The following is an 18,686-nucleotide window of genomic DNA, read 5'->3' on the forward strand; positions in this document are numbered from 1 at the left end:
GGTGAAATATGAGACGTTTACCTGTCAGTGACCTGAGGTGACCTCCTGTGACCTCAGGTGACCTCCTGTGACCTCAGGTGACCTCAGGTGACCTCCTGTGACCTCCTGTGACCTCAGGTGAGTAAAGCCACCTGTGTGTCAGAGTGAAGGAGGTTGCCATAACTACGAACAGAGAGCCTGAAACAAATATGGCCGCCTCACGTCAACCAGAGTCCATTTAATTAAAAGGAGATTTAAAGGATCATATAGTGATGCGTTCACTGGCATCACGTTAAGCCTGCGAAGGGTTAAAATGTGCTAGGAGACGGGACCTAAGACGTGTTTCCATGGAGACGAGTTGGATGGCTGAACTGTCTCAGCTCTCCTGTTTCATTCATGTGAGCAGCACTGAAGTCTTCCAGGAAAACACACCGTTATCTCCTCGTTAACCCGTGAATGTTCTGAGCAGAAGGAAACACGATGCGCATCACGGCGACGTCATGTTGCAGCGGATGATGACTCAGGTGAAGGTGATGAAGGTCATTCAGACACTCGCAGACAAGTCAGACGTTTGGATTCAGCGAGATATTTTAATCCTGACGACCTGAAACTTAACAAGCGACACGTCACACAGAACCAGAAGCAGACGTTCCATCATCGTTATGACGACGTTTGTTAGTGTGAAATCTACAAAAATCAGTTAAAACAGAAACTGACCATAAAGAAAAGCTGCTAGCCCAGCGGCTGCTAGCTGAGCGGCTGCTAGCTGAGCGGCTGCTAGCCCAGCGGCTGCTAGCCCAGCGGCTGCTAGCCCAGCGGCTGCTAGCCTCTAAAAAGTTCATCATAAAAATGTGGCTTAAAACAGAATATATATATGTCATCTTGCAGGTGTATGCTCTTTGATAGATGCCATTGCGATGGATAAACAATGCCGCTGCATGCATCTTGTGCGTGTTTACTCTTTAGTAGAGGAGGTATGATGTCATCGACAGGAGACCAAATGAAACGGATCATTACCTTGATTGAAATTACAGAATTCTCTGGGTTTGATAATCATCGGAAACATTTGAGATAATGTAGCTACACAACTCAAAAAAAATATATAACACAGGTCTGGTTGTTTTTAAACATATATAAAATACATAATTATTAATATATATATATATATATAAACATATTTATGCCACATATGCTCAAACAATTCTAAGCCTAATTAGTCAATTAATCCTTTCCTGATAGCAGAAGAAAACCCCCATACAGATGTCAAGTTTCTCTAAAGTCTCATTTACTGCTTTTGTTTTCTCTCGTTATAAACTGAACATCTTCTCGTTATAAACTGAACATCATCTCTCGTTATAAACTGAACATCTTCTCGTTATAAACTGAACATCATCTCGTTATAAACTGAACATCATCTCGTTATAAACTGAACATCTTCTCTCGTTATAAACTGAACATCTTCTCGTTATAAACTGAACATCTTCTCTCGTTATAAACTGAACATCTTCTCTCGTTATAAACTGAACATCATCTCGTTATAAACTGAACATCATCTCTCGTTATAAACTGAACATCATCTCTCGTTATAAACTGAACATCTTCTCTCGTTATAAACTGAACATCATCTCGTTATAAACTGAACATCATCTCGTTATAAACTGAACATCATCTCGTTATAAACTGAACATCTTCTCTCGTTATAAACTGAACATCTTCTCTCGTTATAAACTGAACATCTTCTCTCGTTATAAACTGAACATCATCTCTCGTTATAAACTGAACATCATCTCTCGTTATAAACTGAACATCTTCTCTCGTTATAAACTGAACATCATCTCGTTATAAACTGAACATCTTCTCTCGTTATAAACTGAACATCATCTCGTTATAAACTGAACATCATCTCGTTATAAACTGAACATCATCTCGTTATAAACTGAACATCATCTCGTTATAAACTGAACATCTTCTCTCGTTATAAACTGAACATCTTCTCGTTATAAACTGAACATCATCTTGTTATAAACTGAACATCATCTCGTTATAAACTGAACATCATCTCTCGTTATAAACTGAACATCTTCTCGTTATAAACTGAACATCATCTCGTTATAAACTGAACATCTTCTCGTTATAAACTGAACATCTTCTCGTTATAAACTGAACATCATCTCGTTATAAACTGAACATCATCTCGTTATAAACTGAACATCATCTCGTTATAAACTGAACATCTTCTCGTTATAAACTGAACATCATCTCGTTATAAACTGAACATCTTCTCGTTATAAACTGAACATCATCTCGTTATAAACTGAACATTATCTCGTTATAAACTGAACATCTTCTCGTTATAAACTGAACATCATCTCGTTATAAACTGAACATCATCTCTCGTTATAAACTGAACATCTTCTCGTTATAAACTGAACATCATCTCGTTATAAACTGAACATCATCTCGTTATAAACTGAACATCTTCTCTCGTTATAAACTGAACATCATCTTGTTATAAACTGAACATCATCTCGTTATAAACTGAACATCATCTCTCGTTATAAACTGAACATCATCTCTCGTTATAAACTGAACATCATCTCGTTATAAACTGAACATCATCTCTCGTTATAAACTGAACATCTTCTCTCGTTATAAACTGAACATCTTCTCTCGTTATAAACTGAACATCTTCTCGTTATAAACTGAACATCATCTCGTTATAAACTGAACATCTTCTCTCGTTATAAACTGAACATCTTCTCGTTATAAACTGAACATCTTCTCGTTATAAACTGAACATCTTCTCTCGTTATAAACTGAACATCATCTCTCGTTATAAACTGAACATCTTCTCTCGTTATAAACTGAACATCATCTCGTTATAAACTGAACATCTTCTCGTTATAAACTGAACATCTTCTCGTTATAAACTGAACATCATCTCGTTATAAACTGAACATCTTCTCGTTATAAACTGAACATCATCTCGTTATAAACTGAACATCTTCTCTCGTTATAAACTGAACATCTTCTCGTTATAAACTGAACATCATCTCGTTATAAACTGAACATCATCTCGTTATAAACTGAACATCATCTCGTTATAAACTGAACATCTTCTCGTTGTAAACTGAACATCATCTCGTTATAAACTGAACATCTTCTCTCGTTATAAACTGAACATCTTCTCGTTATAAACTGAACATCATCTCGTTATAAACTGAACATCTTCTCGTTATAAACTGAACATCATCTCGTTATAAACTGAACATCTTCTCTCGTTATAAACTGAACATCTTCTCGTTATAAACTGAACATCATCTCGTTATAAACTGAACATCATCTCGTTATAAACTGAACATCTTCTCTCGTTATAAACTGAACATCATCTCGTTATAAACTGAACATCTTCTCTTGTTATAAACTGAACATCTTCTCTCGTTATAAACTGAACATCTTCTCTCGTTATAAACTGAACATCTCGTTATAAACTGAACATCATCTCGTTATAAACTGAACATCTCGTTATAAACTGAACATCATCTCTCGTTATAAACTGAACATCTCGTTATAAACTGAACATCTTCTCTCGTTATAAACTGAACATCTTCTCTCGTTATAAACTGAACATCTTCTCTCGTTATAAACTGAACATCTTCTCGTTATAAACTGAACATCATCTTTCGTTATAAACTGAACATCTTCTCGTTATAAACTGAACATCTCTCGTTATAAACTGAACATCTTCTCTCGTTATAAACTGAACATCTTCTCTCGTTATAAACTGAACATCATCTTGTTATAAACTGAACATCTTCTCGTTATAAACTGAACATCATCTCTCGTTATAAACTGAACATCTCGTTATAAACTGAACATCTTCTCTCGTTATAAACTGAACATCTTCTCTCGTTATAAACTGAACATCTTCTCGTTATAAACTGAACATCATCTCGTTATAAACTGAACATCATCTCGTTATAAACTGAACATCTCGTTATAAACTGAACATCTTCTCTCGTTATAAACTGAACATCTTCTCGTTATAAACTGAACATCTTCTCGTTATAAACTGAACATCTTCTCGTTATAAACTGAACATCATCTCGTTATAAACTGAACATCTCGTTATAAACTGAACATCATCTCTCGTTATAAACTGAACATCTCGTTATAAACTGAACATCATCTCGTTATAAACTGAACATCTCGTTATAAACTGAACATCATCTCTCGTTATAAACTGAACATCTTCTCGTTATAAACTGAACATCTTCTCTCGTTATAAACTGAACATCTTCTCGTTATAAACTGAACATCATCTCTCGTTATAAACTGAACATCTTCTCTCGTTATAAACTGAACATCTTCTCGTTATAAACTGAACATCATCTCTCGTTATAAACTGAACATCTTCTCTCGTTATAAACTGAACATCTTCTCTCGTTATAAACTGAACATCTTCTCTCGTTATAAACTGAACATCTTCTCGTTATAAACTGAACATCTTCTCTCGTTATAAACTGAACATCTTCTCGTTATAAACTGAACATCATCTCTCGTTATAAACTGAACATCTTCTCTCGTTATAAACTGAACATCTTCTCGTTATAAACTGAACATCATCTCTCGTTATAAACTGAACATCTTCTCTCGTTATAAACTGAACATCTTCTCTCGTTATAAACTGAACATCTTCTCTCGTTATAAACTGAACATCTTCTCTCGTTATAAACTGAACATCTTCTCGTTATAAACTGAACATCTTCTCTCGTTATAAACTGAATATCTTCTCGTTATAAACTGAACATCTTCTCGTTATAAACTGAACATCTTCTCTCGTTATAAACTGAACATCTTCTCTCGTTATAAACTGAACATCATCTCGTTATAAACTGAACATCATCTCGTTATAAACTGAACATCATCTCGTTATAAACTGAACATCTCGTTATAAACTGAACATCTTCTCTCGTTATAAACTGAACATCTTCTCTCGTTATAAACTCAACATCTTCTCGTTATAAACTGAACATCTCGTTATAAACTGAACATCTTCTCGTTATAAACTGAACATCTTCTCGTTATAAACTGAACATCTTCTCGTTATAAACTGAACATCATCTCGTTATAAACTGAACATCTTCTCGTTATAAACTGAACATCTTCTCGTTATAAACTGAACATCTTCTCGTTATAAACTGAACATCTTCTCTCGTTATAAACTGAACATCTTCTCTCGTTATAAACTGAACATCATCTTGTTATAAACTGAACATTATCTCGTTATAAACTGAACATCTTCTCGTTATAAACTGAACATCATCTCGTTATAAACTGAACATCTTCTCGTTATAAACTGAACATCTTCTCGTTATAAACTGAACATCTTCTCGTTATAAACTGAACATCTTCTCGTTATAAACTGAACATCTTCTCGTTATAAACTGAACATCTTCTCTCGATATAAACTGAACATCTTCTCTCGTTATAAACTGAACATCTTCTCGTTATAAACTGAACATCATCTCGTTATAAACTGAACATCTTCTCGTTATAAACTGAACATCTTCTCGTTATAAACTGAACATCTTCTCGTTATAAACTGAATATCTTCTCGTTATAAACTGAACATCTCTCGTTATAAACTGAACATCTTCTCTCGTTATAAACTGAACATCTTCTCTCGTTATAAACTGAACATCTTCTCTCGTTATAAACTGAACATCTCTCGTTATAAACTGAACATCATCTCTCGTTATAAACTGAACATCATCTCTCGTTATAAACTGAACATCTTCTCTCGTTATAAACTGAACATCTTCTCTCGTTATAAACTGAACATCTTCTCGTTATAAACTGAACATCTTCTCTCGTTATAAACTGAACATCTTCTCTCGTTATAAACTGAACATCTCTCGTTATAAACTGAACATCATCTCTCGTTATAAACTGAACATCATCTCTCGTTATAAACTGAACATCATCTCTCGTTATAAACTGAACATCTCTCGTTATAAACTGAACATCTTCTCGTTATAAACTGAACATCTTCTCGTTATAAACTGAACATCTTCTCGTTATAAACTGAACATCTTCTCTCGTTATAAACTGAACATCATCTCGTTATAAACTGAACATCTTCTCTCGTTATAAACTGAACATCTTCTCTCGTTATAAACTGAACATCTCTCGTTATAAACTGAACATCATCTCTCGTTATAAACTGAACATCATCTCGTTATAAACTGAACATCTCGTTATAAACTGAACATCTTCTCTCGTTATAAACTGAACATCATCTCGTTATAAACTGAACATCTTCTCTCGTTATAAACTGAACATCTTCTCGTTATAAACTGAACATCTTCTCTCGTTATAAACTGAACATCTTCTCTCGTTATAAACTGAACATCTTCTCGTTATAAACTGAACATCTTCTCGTTATAAACTGAACATCTTCTCGTTATAAACTGAACATCATCTCGTTATAAACTGAACATCTTCTCTCGTTATAAACTGAACATCTTCTCTCGTTATAGACTGAACATCATCTCTCGTAATAAACTGAACATCATCTCTCGTTATAAACTGAACATCTTCTCTCGTTATAAACTGAACATCTCGTTATAAACTGAACATCATCTCTCGTTATAAACTGAACATCTTCTCGTTATAAACTGAACATCTTCTCGTTATAAATTTAATTTAAGGAAGCAATTCCGTCAATACTGAATTCACTGCCATGTCTCAATACTACAGAGGACTCTTATGTTAACTTTAGTCCCTCCCAAATTGATAATCTTATTGATAGTGCTGCAGGCTCACTAAGACAAACACTCGACTCCATCGCCCCCTTAAAAAAAGAAGATAATAAAACATAAGAGGTTAGCTCCATGGTATAACTCCCAAACCCGCAAATTAAAGCAAACATCGCGAAAATTGGAAAGGATTTGGCGTTCCACCAAAGTAGAAGAATCTCACTTAGTCTGGCAAGATAGTCTTAAAACATATAGGAAGGCCCTCTGTAATGCCAGAGCCGCCTATTACTCAGCATTAATAGAAGAGAATAAAAACTGCCCTAGGTTCCTTTTCAGCACTTTGGCTGACAAAGAGTCATAACTCTACTGATCCATGTATTCCTATAGCTCTCAGTAGTAACGACTTTATGAGCTTCTTTAATGATAAACTATTAGAGACAAAATTAACCACCTCCTGCCCTCAACAGGCACCGTTCTCTCCCCAAACACAGGAACCTTAGAAACAGCAGTAAATCCTGACATAAATCCTGACATATATTTGGACTGTTTTTCTCCAGTAGACTTGTCTGAACTAACTTCAATGATTTGTTCAGCTAAACCATCAACCTGTCTATTAGACCCCATCCCAACTAGGCTGCTTAAGGAAGCCTTACCCTTAGTGAGCACTTCTTTACTAGATATGATCAATCTGTCTTCAGTAACAGGCTATGTACCACAGTCCTTTAAAGTAGCTGTAATTAAACCTCTTCTTAAGAAGCCTACTCTTGATTCAGGTGTTTTAGCCAATTATAGACCTATATCTAACCTTCCATTTCTATCCAAGATCCTTGAGAAAGCAGTCTCTAATCAGTTATGTGACTTTCTACATAACAATAGTTTATTTGAGGATTTTCAGTCAGGATTTAGAGGCATCATAGCACAGAAACAGCACTGGTGAAAGTCACTAATGACCTCCTAACTGCATCGGACAAAGGATTTGTCTCTATACTTGTCCTGTTAGATCTTAGTGCTGCATTTGACACAATTGACCATCAAATCCTTTTGCAGAGACTGGAACATTTAATTGGCATTAAAGGAACTGCATTAAGCTGGTTTAAGTCCTATTTATCAGACCGATTTCAGTTTGTACATGTTAATGATGAATCCTCCGTGAAGGCAAAAGTTAGACACGGAGTTCCACAAGGTTCTGTACTTGGACCAATTCTATTCACCTTATATATGCTTCCTTTAGGTAATATTATTAGGAAACACTCCATAAATTTTCATTGTTACGCAGACGATACCCAATTATATTTATCAGTGAAGCCAGATGAACCCAATCAGTTAAACAAACTCCAAACATGCCTTAACGACATAAAGACCTGGATGACCTGCAATTTTCTGCTACTAAACTCAGATAAAACTGAAGTTATTGTGTTTGGCCCTAAACACCTTAGAAACACATTATCTAATGATAAAGCTACTCTGGATGGCATTACCCTGGCCTCCAGCACCACCGTAAGGAATCTGGGAGTTATCTTTGATCAGGATATGTCCTTTAACTCCCACATAAATCAAATCTCAAGGACTGCCTTTTTTCACTTACGTAATATCACAAAAATCAGGCACATCCTGTCCCTAAAAGATGCAGAAAAACTAGTTCACGCATTTGTTACTTCTAGGCTGGATTATTGCAATTCCTTATTATCAGGCTGCCCTAACAAGTCTCTAAAGACTGTCCAGCTGGTCCAGAATGCAGCTGCACGTGTTCTGACTAAAACTAGAAAAAGAGATCATATTTCTCCCATTTTAGCTTCGCTGCATTGGCTTCCTGTAAAATCTAGAATAGAATTTAAAATCCTTCTCCTAACTTACAAAGCCCTTAATGGTCAGACACCATCATATCTTGAAGAGCTCATAATACCGTATTATCCCACTAGAACACTGCACTCCCAGTATGCAGCTTACTGGTGGTTCCTACAGTCTTTAAAAGTAGAATGGGAGGCAGAACCTTCAGCTATCAGGCTCCTCTTCTATGGAACCATCTACCGGATTCAGTCCGGGGTGCAGACACCCTCTCTATGTTTAAGAGTAGGCTTAAAACTTTCCTTTTTGATAAAGCTTATAGTTAGGGCCGACCAGGCTCGCCTTGGATCAGCCCTTAGTTATGCTGCTATAGGCCTAGACTGCTGGGGGACTTCCCATGATGCACTGAGCTCCTCTCTCCTCCTCCTCCTCTCCATCTGTATGCATTCATGTAACATCAATGCATGTCACTAACTTTGCTTCTTCCCCGGAGTTTTTTGTGCTTTCTCATCTCACAGGAAAACCTGAGTCCCGGGCCGAACCTTTGCGGTCCTTCACAGTCCTGATGGCATCCTTCCCTGGCTGTTGATACTTATACTTATTGTTGTTGTTATGATTGTTTTTCTTCTGTCCCCCCTCTTCTGTCCCCCCTCCCCCTTTCCCTCTCTCTTTCTCTCTCTCAACCCAACCGGTCAAAGCAGATGGCCGCCCACCAAGAGCCGGGGTCTGCTTGAGGTTTCTACCCGTTAAAGGGGAGTTTTTCCTTACCGCTGTCGCCAAGTGCTGCTCATGGGGGAATTGTTGGGTCTCTGTAAATTAAAGAGTTCGGTCTTGACCTGCTCTATGTGAAAAGTGCCTTGAGATGACTTCTGTTGTGATATGGCGCTATATAAATAAAGATTGATTGATTGATTGATAAACTGAACATCATCTCTCGTTATAAACTGAACATCTTCTCTCGTTATAAACTGAACATCTTCTCGTTATAAACTGAACATCTTCTCTCGTTATAAACTGAACATCTTCTCGTTATAAACTGAACATCTTCTCTCGTTATAAACTGAACATCTTCTCGTTATAAACTGAACATCTTCTCTCGTTATAAACTGAACATCTTCTCGTTATAAACTGAACTATTTGGGACCACAGTTGTAGTTTTACTTCTATTTAGTACCACAGTTGTAGTTTTACTTCTATTTAGGACCACAGTTGTAGTTTTACTTCTATTTAGGACCACAGTTGTAGTTTTACTTCTATTTGGGACCACAGTTGTAGTTTTACTTCTATTTAGTACCACAGTTGTAGTTTTACTTCTATTTGGGACCACAGTTGTAGTTTTACTTCTATTTAGGACCACAGTTGTAGTTTTACTTCTATTTGGGACCACAGTTGTAGTTTTACTTCTATTTAGTACCACAGTTGTAGTTTTACTTCTATTTGGGACCACAGTTGTAGTTTTACTTCTATTTGGGACCACAGTTGTAGTTTTACTTCTATTTGGGACCACAGTTGTAGTTTTACTTCTATTTGGGACCACAGTTGTAGTTTTACTTCTATTTAGTACCACAGTTGTAGTTTTACTTCTATTTGGGACCACAGTTGTAGTTTTACTTCTATTTGGGACCACAGTTGTAGTTTTACTTCTATTTGGGACCACAGTTGTAGTTTTACTTCTATTTGGGACCACAGTTGTAGTTTTACTTCTATTTGGGACCACAGTTGTAGTTTTACTTCTATTTAGTACCACAGTTGTAGTTTTACTTCTATTTGGGACCACAGTTGTAGTTTTACTTCTATTTAGGACCACAGTTGTAGTTTTACTTCTATTTATTACCACAGTTGTAGTTTTACTTCTATTTAGTACCACAGTTGTAGTTTTACTTCTATTTGGGACCACAGTTGTAGTTTTACTTCTATCTGGGACCACAGTTGTAGTTTTACTTCTATTTATTACCACAGTTGTAGTTTTACTTCTATTTAGTACCACAGTTGTAGTTTTACTTCTATTTAGTACCACAGTTGTAGTTTTACTTCTATCTGGGACCACAGTTGTAGTTTTACTTCTATCTGGGACCACAGTTGTAGTTTTACTTCTATTTAGGACCACAGTTGTAGTTTTACTTCTATTTAGTACCACAGTTGTAGTTTTACTTCTATTTAGGACCACAGTTGTAGTTTTACTTCTATTTATTACCACAGTTGTAGTTTTACTTCTATCTGGGACCACAGTTGTAGTTTTACTTCTATTTATTACCACAGTTGTAGTTTTACTTCTATTTAGTACCACAGTTGTAGTTTTACTTCTATTTAGTACCACAGTTGTAGTTTTACTTCTATTTAGTACCACAGTTGTAGTTTTACTTCTATTTGGGACCACAGTTGTAGTTTTACTTCTATTTAGGACCACAGTTGTAGTTTTACTTCTGTTTGGGACCACAGTTGTAGTTTTACTTCTATTTAGTACCACAGTTGTAGTTTTACTTCTATTTAGGACCACAGTTGTAGTTTTACTTCTATTTGGGACCACAGTTGTAGTTTTACTTCTGTTTGGGACCACAGTTGTAGTTTTACTTCTATTTAGTACCACAGTTGTAGTTTTACTTCTATTTGGGACCACAGTTGTAGTTTTACTTCTATTTGGGACCACAGTTGTAGTTTTACTTCTATTTGGGACCACAGTTGTAGTTTTACTTCTATTTATTACCACAGTTGTAGTTTTACTTCTATTTAGGACCACAGTTGTAGTTTTACTTCTATTTGGGACCACAGTTGTAGTTTTACTTCTATTTGGGACCACAGTTGTAGTTTTACTTCTATTTGGGACCACAGTTGTAGTTTTACTTCTATTTGGGACCACAGTTGTAGTTTTACTTCTATTTAGTACCACAGTTGTAGTTTTACTTCTATTTAGGACCACAGTTGTAGTTTTACTTCTATTTAGGACCACAGTTGTAGTTTTACTTCTATTTAGTACCACAGTTGTAGTTTTACTTCTATTTAGTACCACAGTTGTAGTTTTACTTCTATTTGGGACAACAGTTGTAGTTTTACTTCTATTTGGGACCACAGTTGTAGTTTTACTTCTGTTTGGGACCACAGTTGTAGTTTTACTTCTATTTAGTACCACAGTTGTAGTTTTACTTCTATTTAGGACCACAGTTGTAGTTTTACTTCTATTTAGTACCACAGTTGTAGTTTTACTTCTATTTGGGACCACAGTTGTAGTTTTACTTCTATTTGGGACCACAGTTGTAGTTTTACTTCTATCTGGGACCACAGTTGTAGTTTTACTTCTATTTAGGACCACAGTTGTAGTTTTACTTCTGTTTGGGACCACAGTTGTAGTTTTACTTCTATTTATTACCACAGTTGTAGTTTTACTTCTATTTGGGACCACAGTTGTAGTTTTACTTCTATTTATTACCACAGTTGTAGTTTTACTTCCATTTAGGACCACAGTTGTAGTTTTACTTCTATTTGGGACCACAGTTGTAGTTTTACTTCTATTTGGGACCACAGTTGTAGTTTTACTTCTATTTGGGACCACAGTTGTAGTTTTACTTCTATTTAGGACCACAGTTGTAGTTTTACTTCTATTTAGGACCACAGTTGTAGTTTTACTTCTATTTAGTACCACAGTTGTAGTTTTACTTCTATCTGGGACCACAGTTGTAGTTTTACTTCTATTTAGTACCACAGTTGTAGTTTTACTTCTATCTGGGACCACAGTTGTAGTTTTACTTCTATTTAGTACCACAGTTGTAGTTTTACTTCTATTTAGGACCACAGTTGTAGTTTTACTTCTATTTAGTACCACAGTTGTAGTTTTACTTCTATTTAGTACCACAGTTGTAGTTTTACTTCTATTTGGGACCACAGTTGTAGTTTTACTTCTATTTAGTACCACAGTTGTAGTTTTACTTCTATTTGGGACCACAGTTGTAGTTTTACTTCTATTTGGGACCACAGTTGTAGTTTTACTTCTATTTAGTACCACAGTTGTAGTTTTACTTCTATTTAGTACCACAGTTGTAGTTTTACTTCTATTTGGGACCACAGTTGTAGTTTTACTTCTATTTAGTACCACAGTTGTAGTTTTACTTCTATCTGGGACCACAGTTGTAGTTTTACTTCTATTTAGGACCACAGTTGTAGTTTTACTTCTATTTAGTACCACAGTTGTAGTTTTACTTCTATTTAGTACCACAGTTGTAGTTTTACTTCTATTTAGTACCACAGTTGTAGTTTTACTTCTATCTGGGACCACAGTTGTAGTTTTACTTCTATTTAGGACCACAGTTGTAGTTTTACTTCTATTTAGGACCACAGTTGTAGTTTTACTTCTATTTAGTACCACAGTTGTAGTTTTACTTCTATTTAGGACCACAGTTGTAGTTTTACTTCTATTTAGTACCACAGTTGTAGTTTTACTTCTATCTGGGACCACAGTTGTAGTTTTACTTCTATTTAGTACCACAGTTGTAGTTTTACTTCTATTTATTACCACAGTTGTAGTTTTACTTCTATTTAGGACCACAGTTGTAGTTTTACTTCTATTTAGTACCACAGTTGTAGTTTTACTTCTATTTAGTACCACAGTTGTAGTTTTACTTCTATCTGGGACCACAGTTGTAGTTTTACTTCTATTTAGTACCACAGTTGTAGTTTTACTTCTATCTGGGACCACAGTTGTAGTTTTACTTCTATTTAGTACCACAGTTGTAGTTTTACTTCTATTCAGTACCACAGTTGTAGTTTTACTTCTATCTGGGACCACAGTTGTAGTTTTACTTCTATTTAGTACCACAGTTGTAGTTTTACTTCTATCTAGGACCACAGTTGTAGTTTTACTTCTATTTGGGACCACAGTTGTAGTTTTACTTCTATCTGGGACCACAGTTGTAGTTTTACTTCTATCTGGGACCACAGTTGTAGTTTTACTTCTATTTAGTACCACAGTTGTAGTTTTCTGTCAGCTTAGCTTGTTAGCGCCTGCTACCGTCAATGCTACCGAGATAAATATATAAAACAGCTCGCAAGCTAATTAATTCTTGATACACTGAGTAATGTGAAAGTTAATCGAGGATCTTTTCTAAGAAATGGAACATAAGCAGCTGATGCATCATCACAGACAGCCTGGAATTAAAGCTGCTAACGTTAGCTAGCCTGCTGCTAATGTTAAGTAGCCTGCTGCTAGCCCGATGCGGACTCCGCTGAGTCTTTTTACGACAAGCTATTACATCTGAGACAGACCTGCACCGGCAGCTCCTGACAGTTATGAACCGCTGATAATCAGACACACACTGTCCATACACAACATCAGAGCATTTGGAGGATTTTCTCACACTTGTCGCTCATTTTATCTTCGCTGTTTGAGCCTGTCAATGCTCCTAAAATCTGATTTTAATCGCGCTGCTTTGGTTGTTTAACTGTCACATTCACACCGACATGAAGAGTCTATCTGTCAGTTTTATGTGCGCAGCCCGCTTTCAGAAAAGGACAGCAATATTAAATCAACATTTCCGAATGGAGTTCTGCACACAACAAGCTAGCGCACCATGCTAGCATGCTAACTGCTAACCCAAAGCAGTTAAATTACAGCCAGTTTAAAAGGATACAGGTCAGGTCCAGGTCGAAGCCGTCCTCCTGGTATCTCCTTTTGTTTCTGCTCACTATTTCTTTAATTAGGGCCGCCATTGTGAGTCTAAAAGGATGAGAAGTTACCGAGAGACAGCCGGTGTTGCTCCGTCCCCACTGCCTGGCTGCCGGGGAGAGAAGCTAACGTTAGCTGGGAGCTAACCAGCTCCAGAAGGCCGTTTTTTTAAAGTTTAAATGCGGAATAAAACCTCCTGATGGATAATAAACACAAGTCTGGTCCGTTATCCGTCCTCTTCCCCGCCTCCCTGCGGGCTGCAGAGGGGCCCGTGGCAGGCCGGCCTGCTAGTTGACAGGTAGCCCGGCCGTCGATGCTGTTTTCTGGGTCAGAACCAGGGGGCGTCCCGCTGCGGGCCCGGGCGTCCAGGTCCCCCGCCCGGAGACCCAACCAGGTGAAGATCCAGCCCTCCAGACGGCGGATTGATCCGGTCGGACTCTTCCCGGCCTCGGTGTGCAGCAGAGACGCCGTGATTGAACGCAGATCAGCGGAGAGAAAATCTCTCCGAGGCGGCGGACAACCGGAGAACCGGAGACACCGATGGAGGCAAGCTGGAGTCAACGGTGGCGGACACTTCCGGTGGCAACTTTCAGAGTAAAGGTCTGACTGAGGTTTTACTTCCGTTTTATTACATAAAGAATAACGAACAATTCATGATGACATATACTAATTAATTAATGATTATACTGCAGGTTTAATTAATGATTATATCATTATCATAACCAACAGTGTCACTGAGACTTTTTCATTTCCACACACTGCAGCCCTCACTGCCCTGAACAGCGCCAACTGTGAGGCGCGCCTCCTCCACCGGGGGGCGCGCTTCCTCCCCTGGGGCGCGCGCCTCTATGGAAAGCCAAAGGTACTGTGCTGAATTGTTATCACCCAATCAGTGAAGAAGGACAGACCACACTAATCAAGCATTGATCTCCTTTGCTGTTTGTCTCGGTGGCCTAGAGAAAATCCCAAGTATTCACCAGGGTGTTATTTTATTATTATTTTTATTTTTTTATTATGATTTATTTATTTATATGTTTGTATGTTCAAATATGTGAAGTAGAGTGTAGTTATATCAGCCTTTAATAGGTAAAAGCTGTTCATTCATTGTTAACTGGGCTGTTACTGTTAGATTCCTGAGGAAGGCAGCAGAGGACCATAAATATTATGATTAATGTGTGTATGTATGTGTGTATATAGAGATATACGTCTGGTGGTTTATTTTTACCAAAAAACCACCAGATCCTGAGAGCCCACATGCCACAAGAGTGAAGAAAAGTGGATCAGGATCAACCAGTAAAGAAACACAGCTGAATGTGGTTTAATTTATGAGGCACTAAGTGTGTAAATTATTCCTCAGAATGTGAATAGAAACACTGGAATAAATAAATATTATCCAAAGTGCTGTGAGAAGGTAAAGTACAGTGTAGAAAGGACAGGAAGCAGCAGATCGCAGGATGATCAGGTGGAGGACGAGGTCGGGGGGAACTGGCAGTGACCACATCATCAATTATAGTCTGTCTATCAAAAAGCTTTAATGATTATATTGATAGACTTCAAGAATAGCAGGCCATGGCAGCACAAGAGTCCAAAAACTATGAACATTTTATTTTCATTTATTTGAACATCACAGCTCTGCTTGAAAACCAAAACTTAAAAATGTTAAATACTTAACATATTTATTTCCACTGTAGTGCCAACAGGAGGGGAAGAGAAAGAAAAAGCAGACTGGACAAGTAAAGCACATACAACAATACAACATACACATACATTACATACAACAAGTAATCAAGTACCTCTATAAGTGGAACAATACAGTACTTCTGCTACGACAAGAAGACAATTCATCCTCCAACCCTACAAGGTCGGTATAAAGACAAAACAGTTTGTTTTCTAGCAGCTCACACTTGACTTATAAACCAGCGACATGTTGCACACAAGCAGAACTCAGAAATCCAGGATAACTGAAACAGCCGAGTCTAATCCGTCGCATGTTTGACAAACCAGGATGAGGAGGTGCGACTCTGTCAAACCAGGTGTGTAATCCGGGTTCGGAAGATAGAAGACGTGTGCTGCGAATGAACGTGGACTTCATTGATCATTTCGACCTGTTCTGGAACCGCAGCCAACTGTACAGACCTGATGGACTCCATCCAAACCTACACGGGACCACATTGCTCTCTGCAAACATTGACTATGCATTGGTTCAGCCTGGTCGCCAGAATAAAACATTGGCATTGTACGTTTCTGCAAACCACAGAAACGCTGAATATCTACGTTTCAACACGTGAAATACGTATCATATCAACATTTCTAAAGTGACGTCGTTCACATGTGATCTATATGAGCTGATCTTTCCTGTATAGCAGGAGGACGGGCAGGTGGACGGTTAGTAAGTTTCACCTCGAAACCGAAACCAATGTCCACTTCCTGTTTCAACCGACAAGAGCGGGTGTTTTTAGGGAGACGTCAGGACATTTGCTGCCGTTTTTCTGGTGAGAAAACCGTCTTTTTTTAGTGAGACATTGTCCGTTTTTATTTTATTTTTTTATTTTTATTTTAACCCAAAGCAGACCTTAACCACAGCGTTGTCACGCCATAAAACATCATTACTCAACAGGTAGAAATGTTAATATGCTACGTTTGTAGAAATGTTGATATGATACGTAATTCACATGTTGAAACGTTTATATTCAACGTTTCTGTGGTTTGCAGAAACGTTCAATGCCAACGTTTTCTTCTGGCGACTGTGTTGATTGGTTAACCTGCAGAATGCCTGTCAGACAGTCTGAGAGATCCACTCCACCATGACACAATCCACACACACAATCAAACCTTAAATCTACTGGCAGGGTCCCTGTTAGGAGTGAAATTTTAACATAATCTGGCCAAATTTATCCCCTACACTCATGGAGCATGGACTGTCAAACTCCCATTCAGCTGCACTACCTGTAAACCACATCCCAGTCCACCTAACACTCCTCGCCCCTCCCTCCCTCCAGATTTGGTCTGCTGAATGTGAGATCGCTGTCTAACAAATCATTTATCTGTCAAGACTTCATTATGTCCCAAAACTTAAACTGTTTTTCTCATTGAAGCCAGTCCTTCAGGCTACTCTCATGTGACACAGGTCACATGCATGAGGTGGTGGGGTTGCTGTAATTCACAAAAATGCCCTCAAGTGCTCCATTATCTCCATCAGCCCCTTTTCATCTTTTGAACCTCTGGCTTTTGTGATAGACGGCACCTCATCGGTCTTCTACGTCCTACTGTACAAACTTCCTAAGCCCAATATCGACTCTATCAGTGAATTCTCTGATCTCCCACAATGCCCGGAAATACGACAATTCAATACAATTCTCATTCTCAGAGATTTCGACATTCACCTTTGCTGTCCCTCTGAAGCCATGACACATGATTTTATAAATTTATTTGAATCCTTTGGTCTCCAGCAATCTGTGAACAGTCCAACGCCTGTTTAAGGACACATGCTAGACTTAGTTCTCTCCTCAGGTCTGTCCATCTCCAACCAGGTGATAGAAGATTTTCACCAATCTGATCACAGAGCAATCATAATTGATCTCAATTTGCCACATGCTAAATTCTTCCACTGCCACTAAGATTGTAGAAGCCTATAGAGATGCTCCCATCACCACCAGTATTGAGGCTGCACCATCCCATGTGAGCACAGAAGAACTTGTCTCATTCTTTAACAGCAGTGTTTCAGCCACCCTTGACTCTGTCGCACCAGTCAAAACTAAAATACGAAAGCCTTTGGCCTCACCATGGCTTAATAACAGTAATAGTAGAGACAACAACAATGACAACATCATATTACAATGAAAAAGATAATAAACGTAAAGAGCCACTAAGCAGTGTGGATTGATTAGGGGCGATAGGGAAAAGGGAAGGGGGGGGAGTGATTGAACGTGAGAAAGGGGGGCGGGGGGGGGGGGGGGGGGGGGGGGGGAGTGAGAGAGCTAATAATTATTAGCATAATGATAATGATAATAACAACAATACAACAATATGTAGTGTTTGATAGTATTACTGTGGCAGCGGCAGTGGCAGAGGCAGCCAACAGTGAAATAGGTTAAATAATTAGATATCTATATTAATTTATATTAATTTATATCAATTTGAGTTTATATTAATTAGTGTAAATTAATATGGCTATGGGGTGTGGAGCCAAACACACAGAGCCCAAGGAGGGGAGGACACCATCACCTTCTCCCATGACAGCCAGCCCCCCCAGCAACACAGCCTGTTTTCATGTTCATTGTGACACCAGAAGAGCCTGTTGACACGTCAATGCAATAGACTGTTTCACTGTACAGCAGGTGAAGTCTTGGAAAATAAAATGTCAACGTCTAAACATTAAAATCTACTGTATTTTAACCTCGATGCCTTTTCAAATGTAAATCAGCAAACACATTGTTACTGATCAGACTGTGAGCTACAGTCATGTCTCTGTGTCTTTGATCTATACATGTTTTAAATCTTTAACTATA

General features: G+C 37.8%; 1 protein-coding gene across 3 annotated transcripts in view; it reads right to left on the reverse strand.

Moving 5' to 3' along the window:
• The window catches only part of ptenb (phosphatase and tensin homolog B), a 29,490-nt gene extending 14,764 nt beyond the window's left edge, over positions 1-14,726 (reverse strand). Inside the window, exon 1 of one of the 3 annotated variants that reach the window (XM_044336990.1) lies at positions 14,144-14,726. In XM_044336990.1, coding sequence (XP_044192925.1) covers positions 14,144-14,222 — 79 coding nt within the window. In that variant the 5' untranslated portion in view covers positions 14,223-14,726. Of the gene's footprint in view, positions 1-21; positions 47-14,143 lie in introns of those variants that run through there. The other 2 variants (XM_044336991.1, XM_044336992.1) reach the window with 2 other exon arrangements.
• Positions 14,727-18,686: the final 3,960 nt, after the last annotated feature.

This window comes from Thunnus albacares, chromosome 20 (genome assembly GCF_914725855.1).
Source record: "Thunnus albacares chromosome 20, fThuAlb1.1, whole genome shotgun sequence".
In the NCBI taxonomy this organism is placed as follows: domain Eukaryota; kingdom Metazoa; phylum Chordata; class Actinopteri; order Scombriformes; family Scombridae; genus Thunnus; species Thunnus albacares.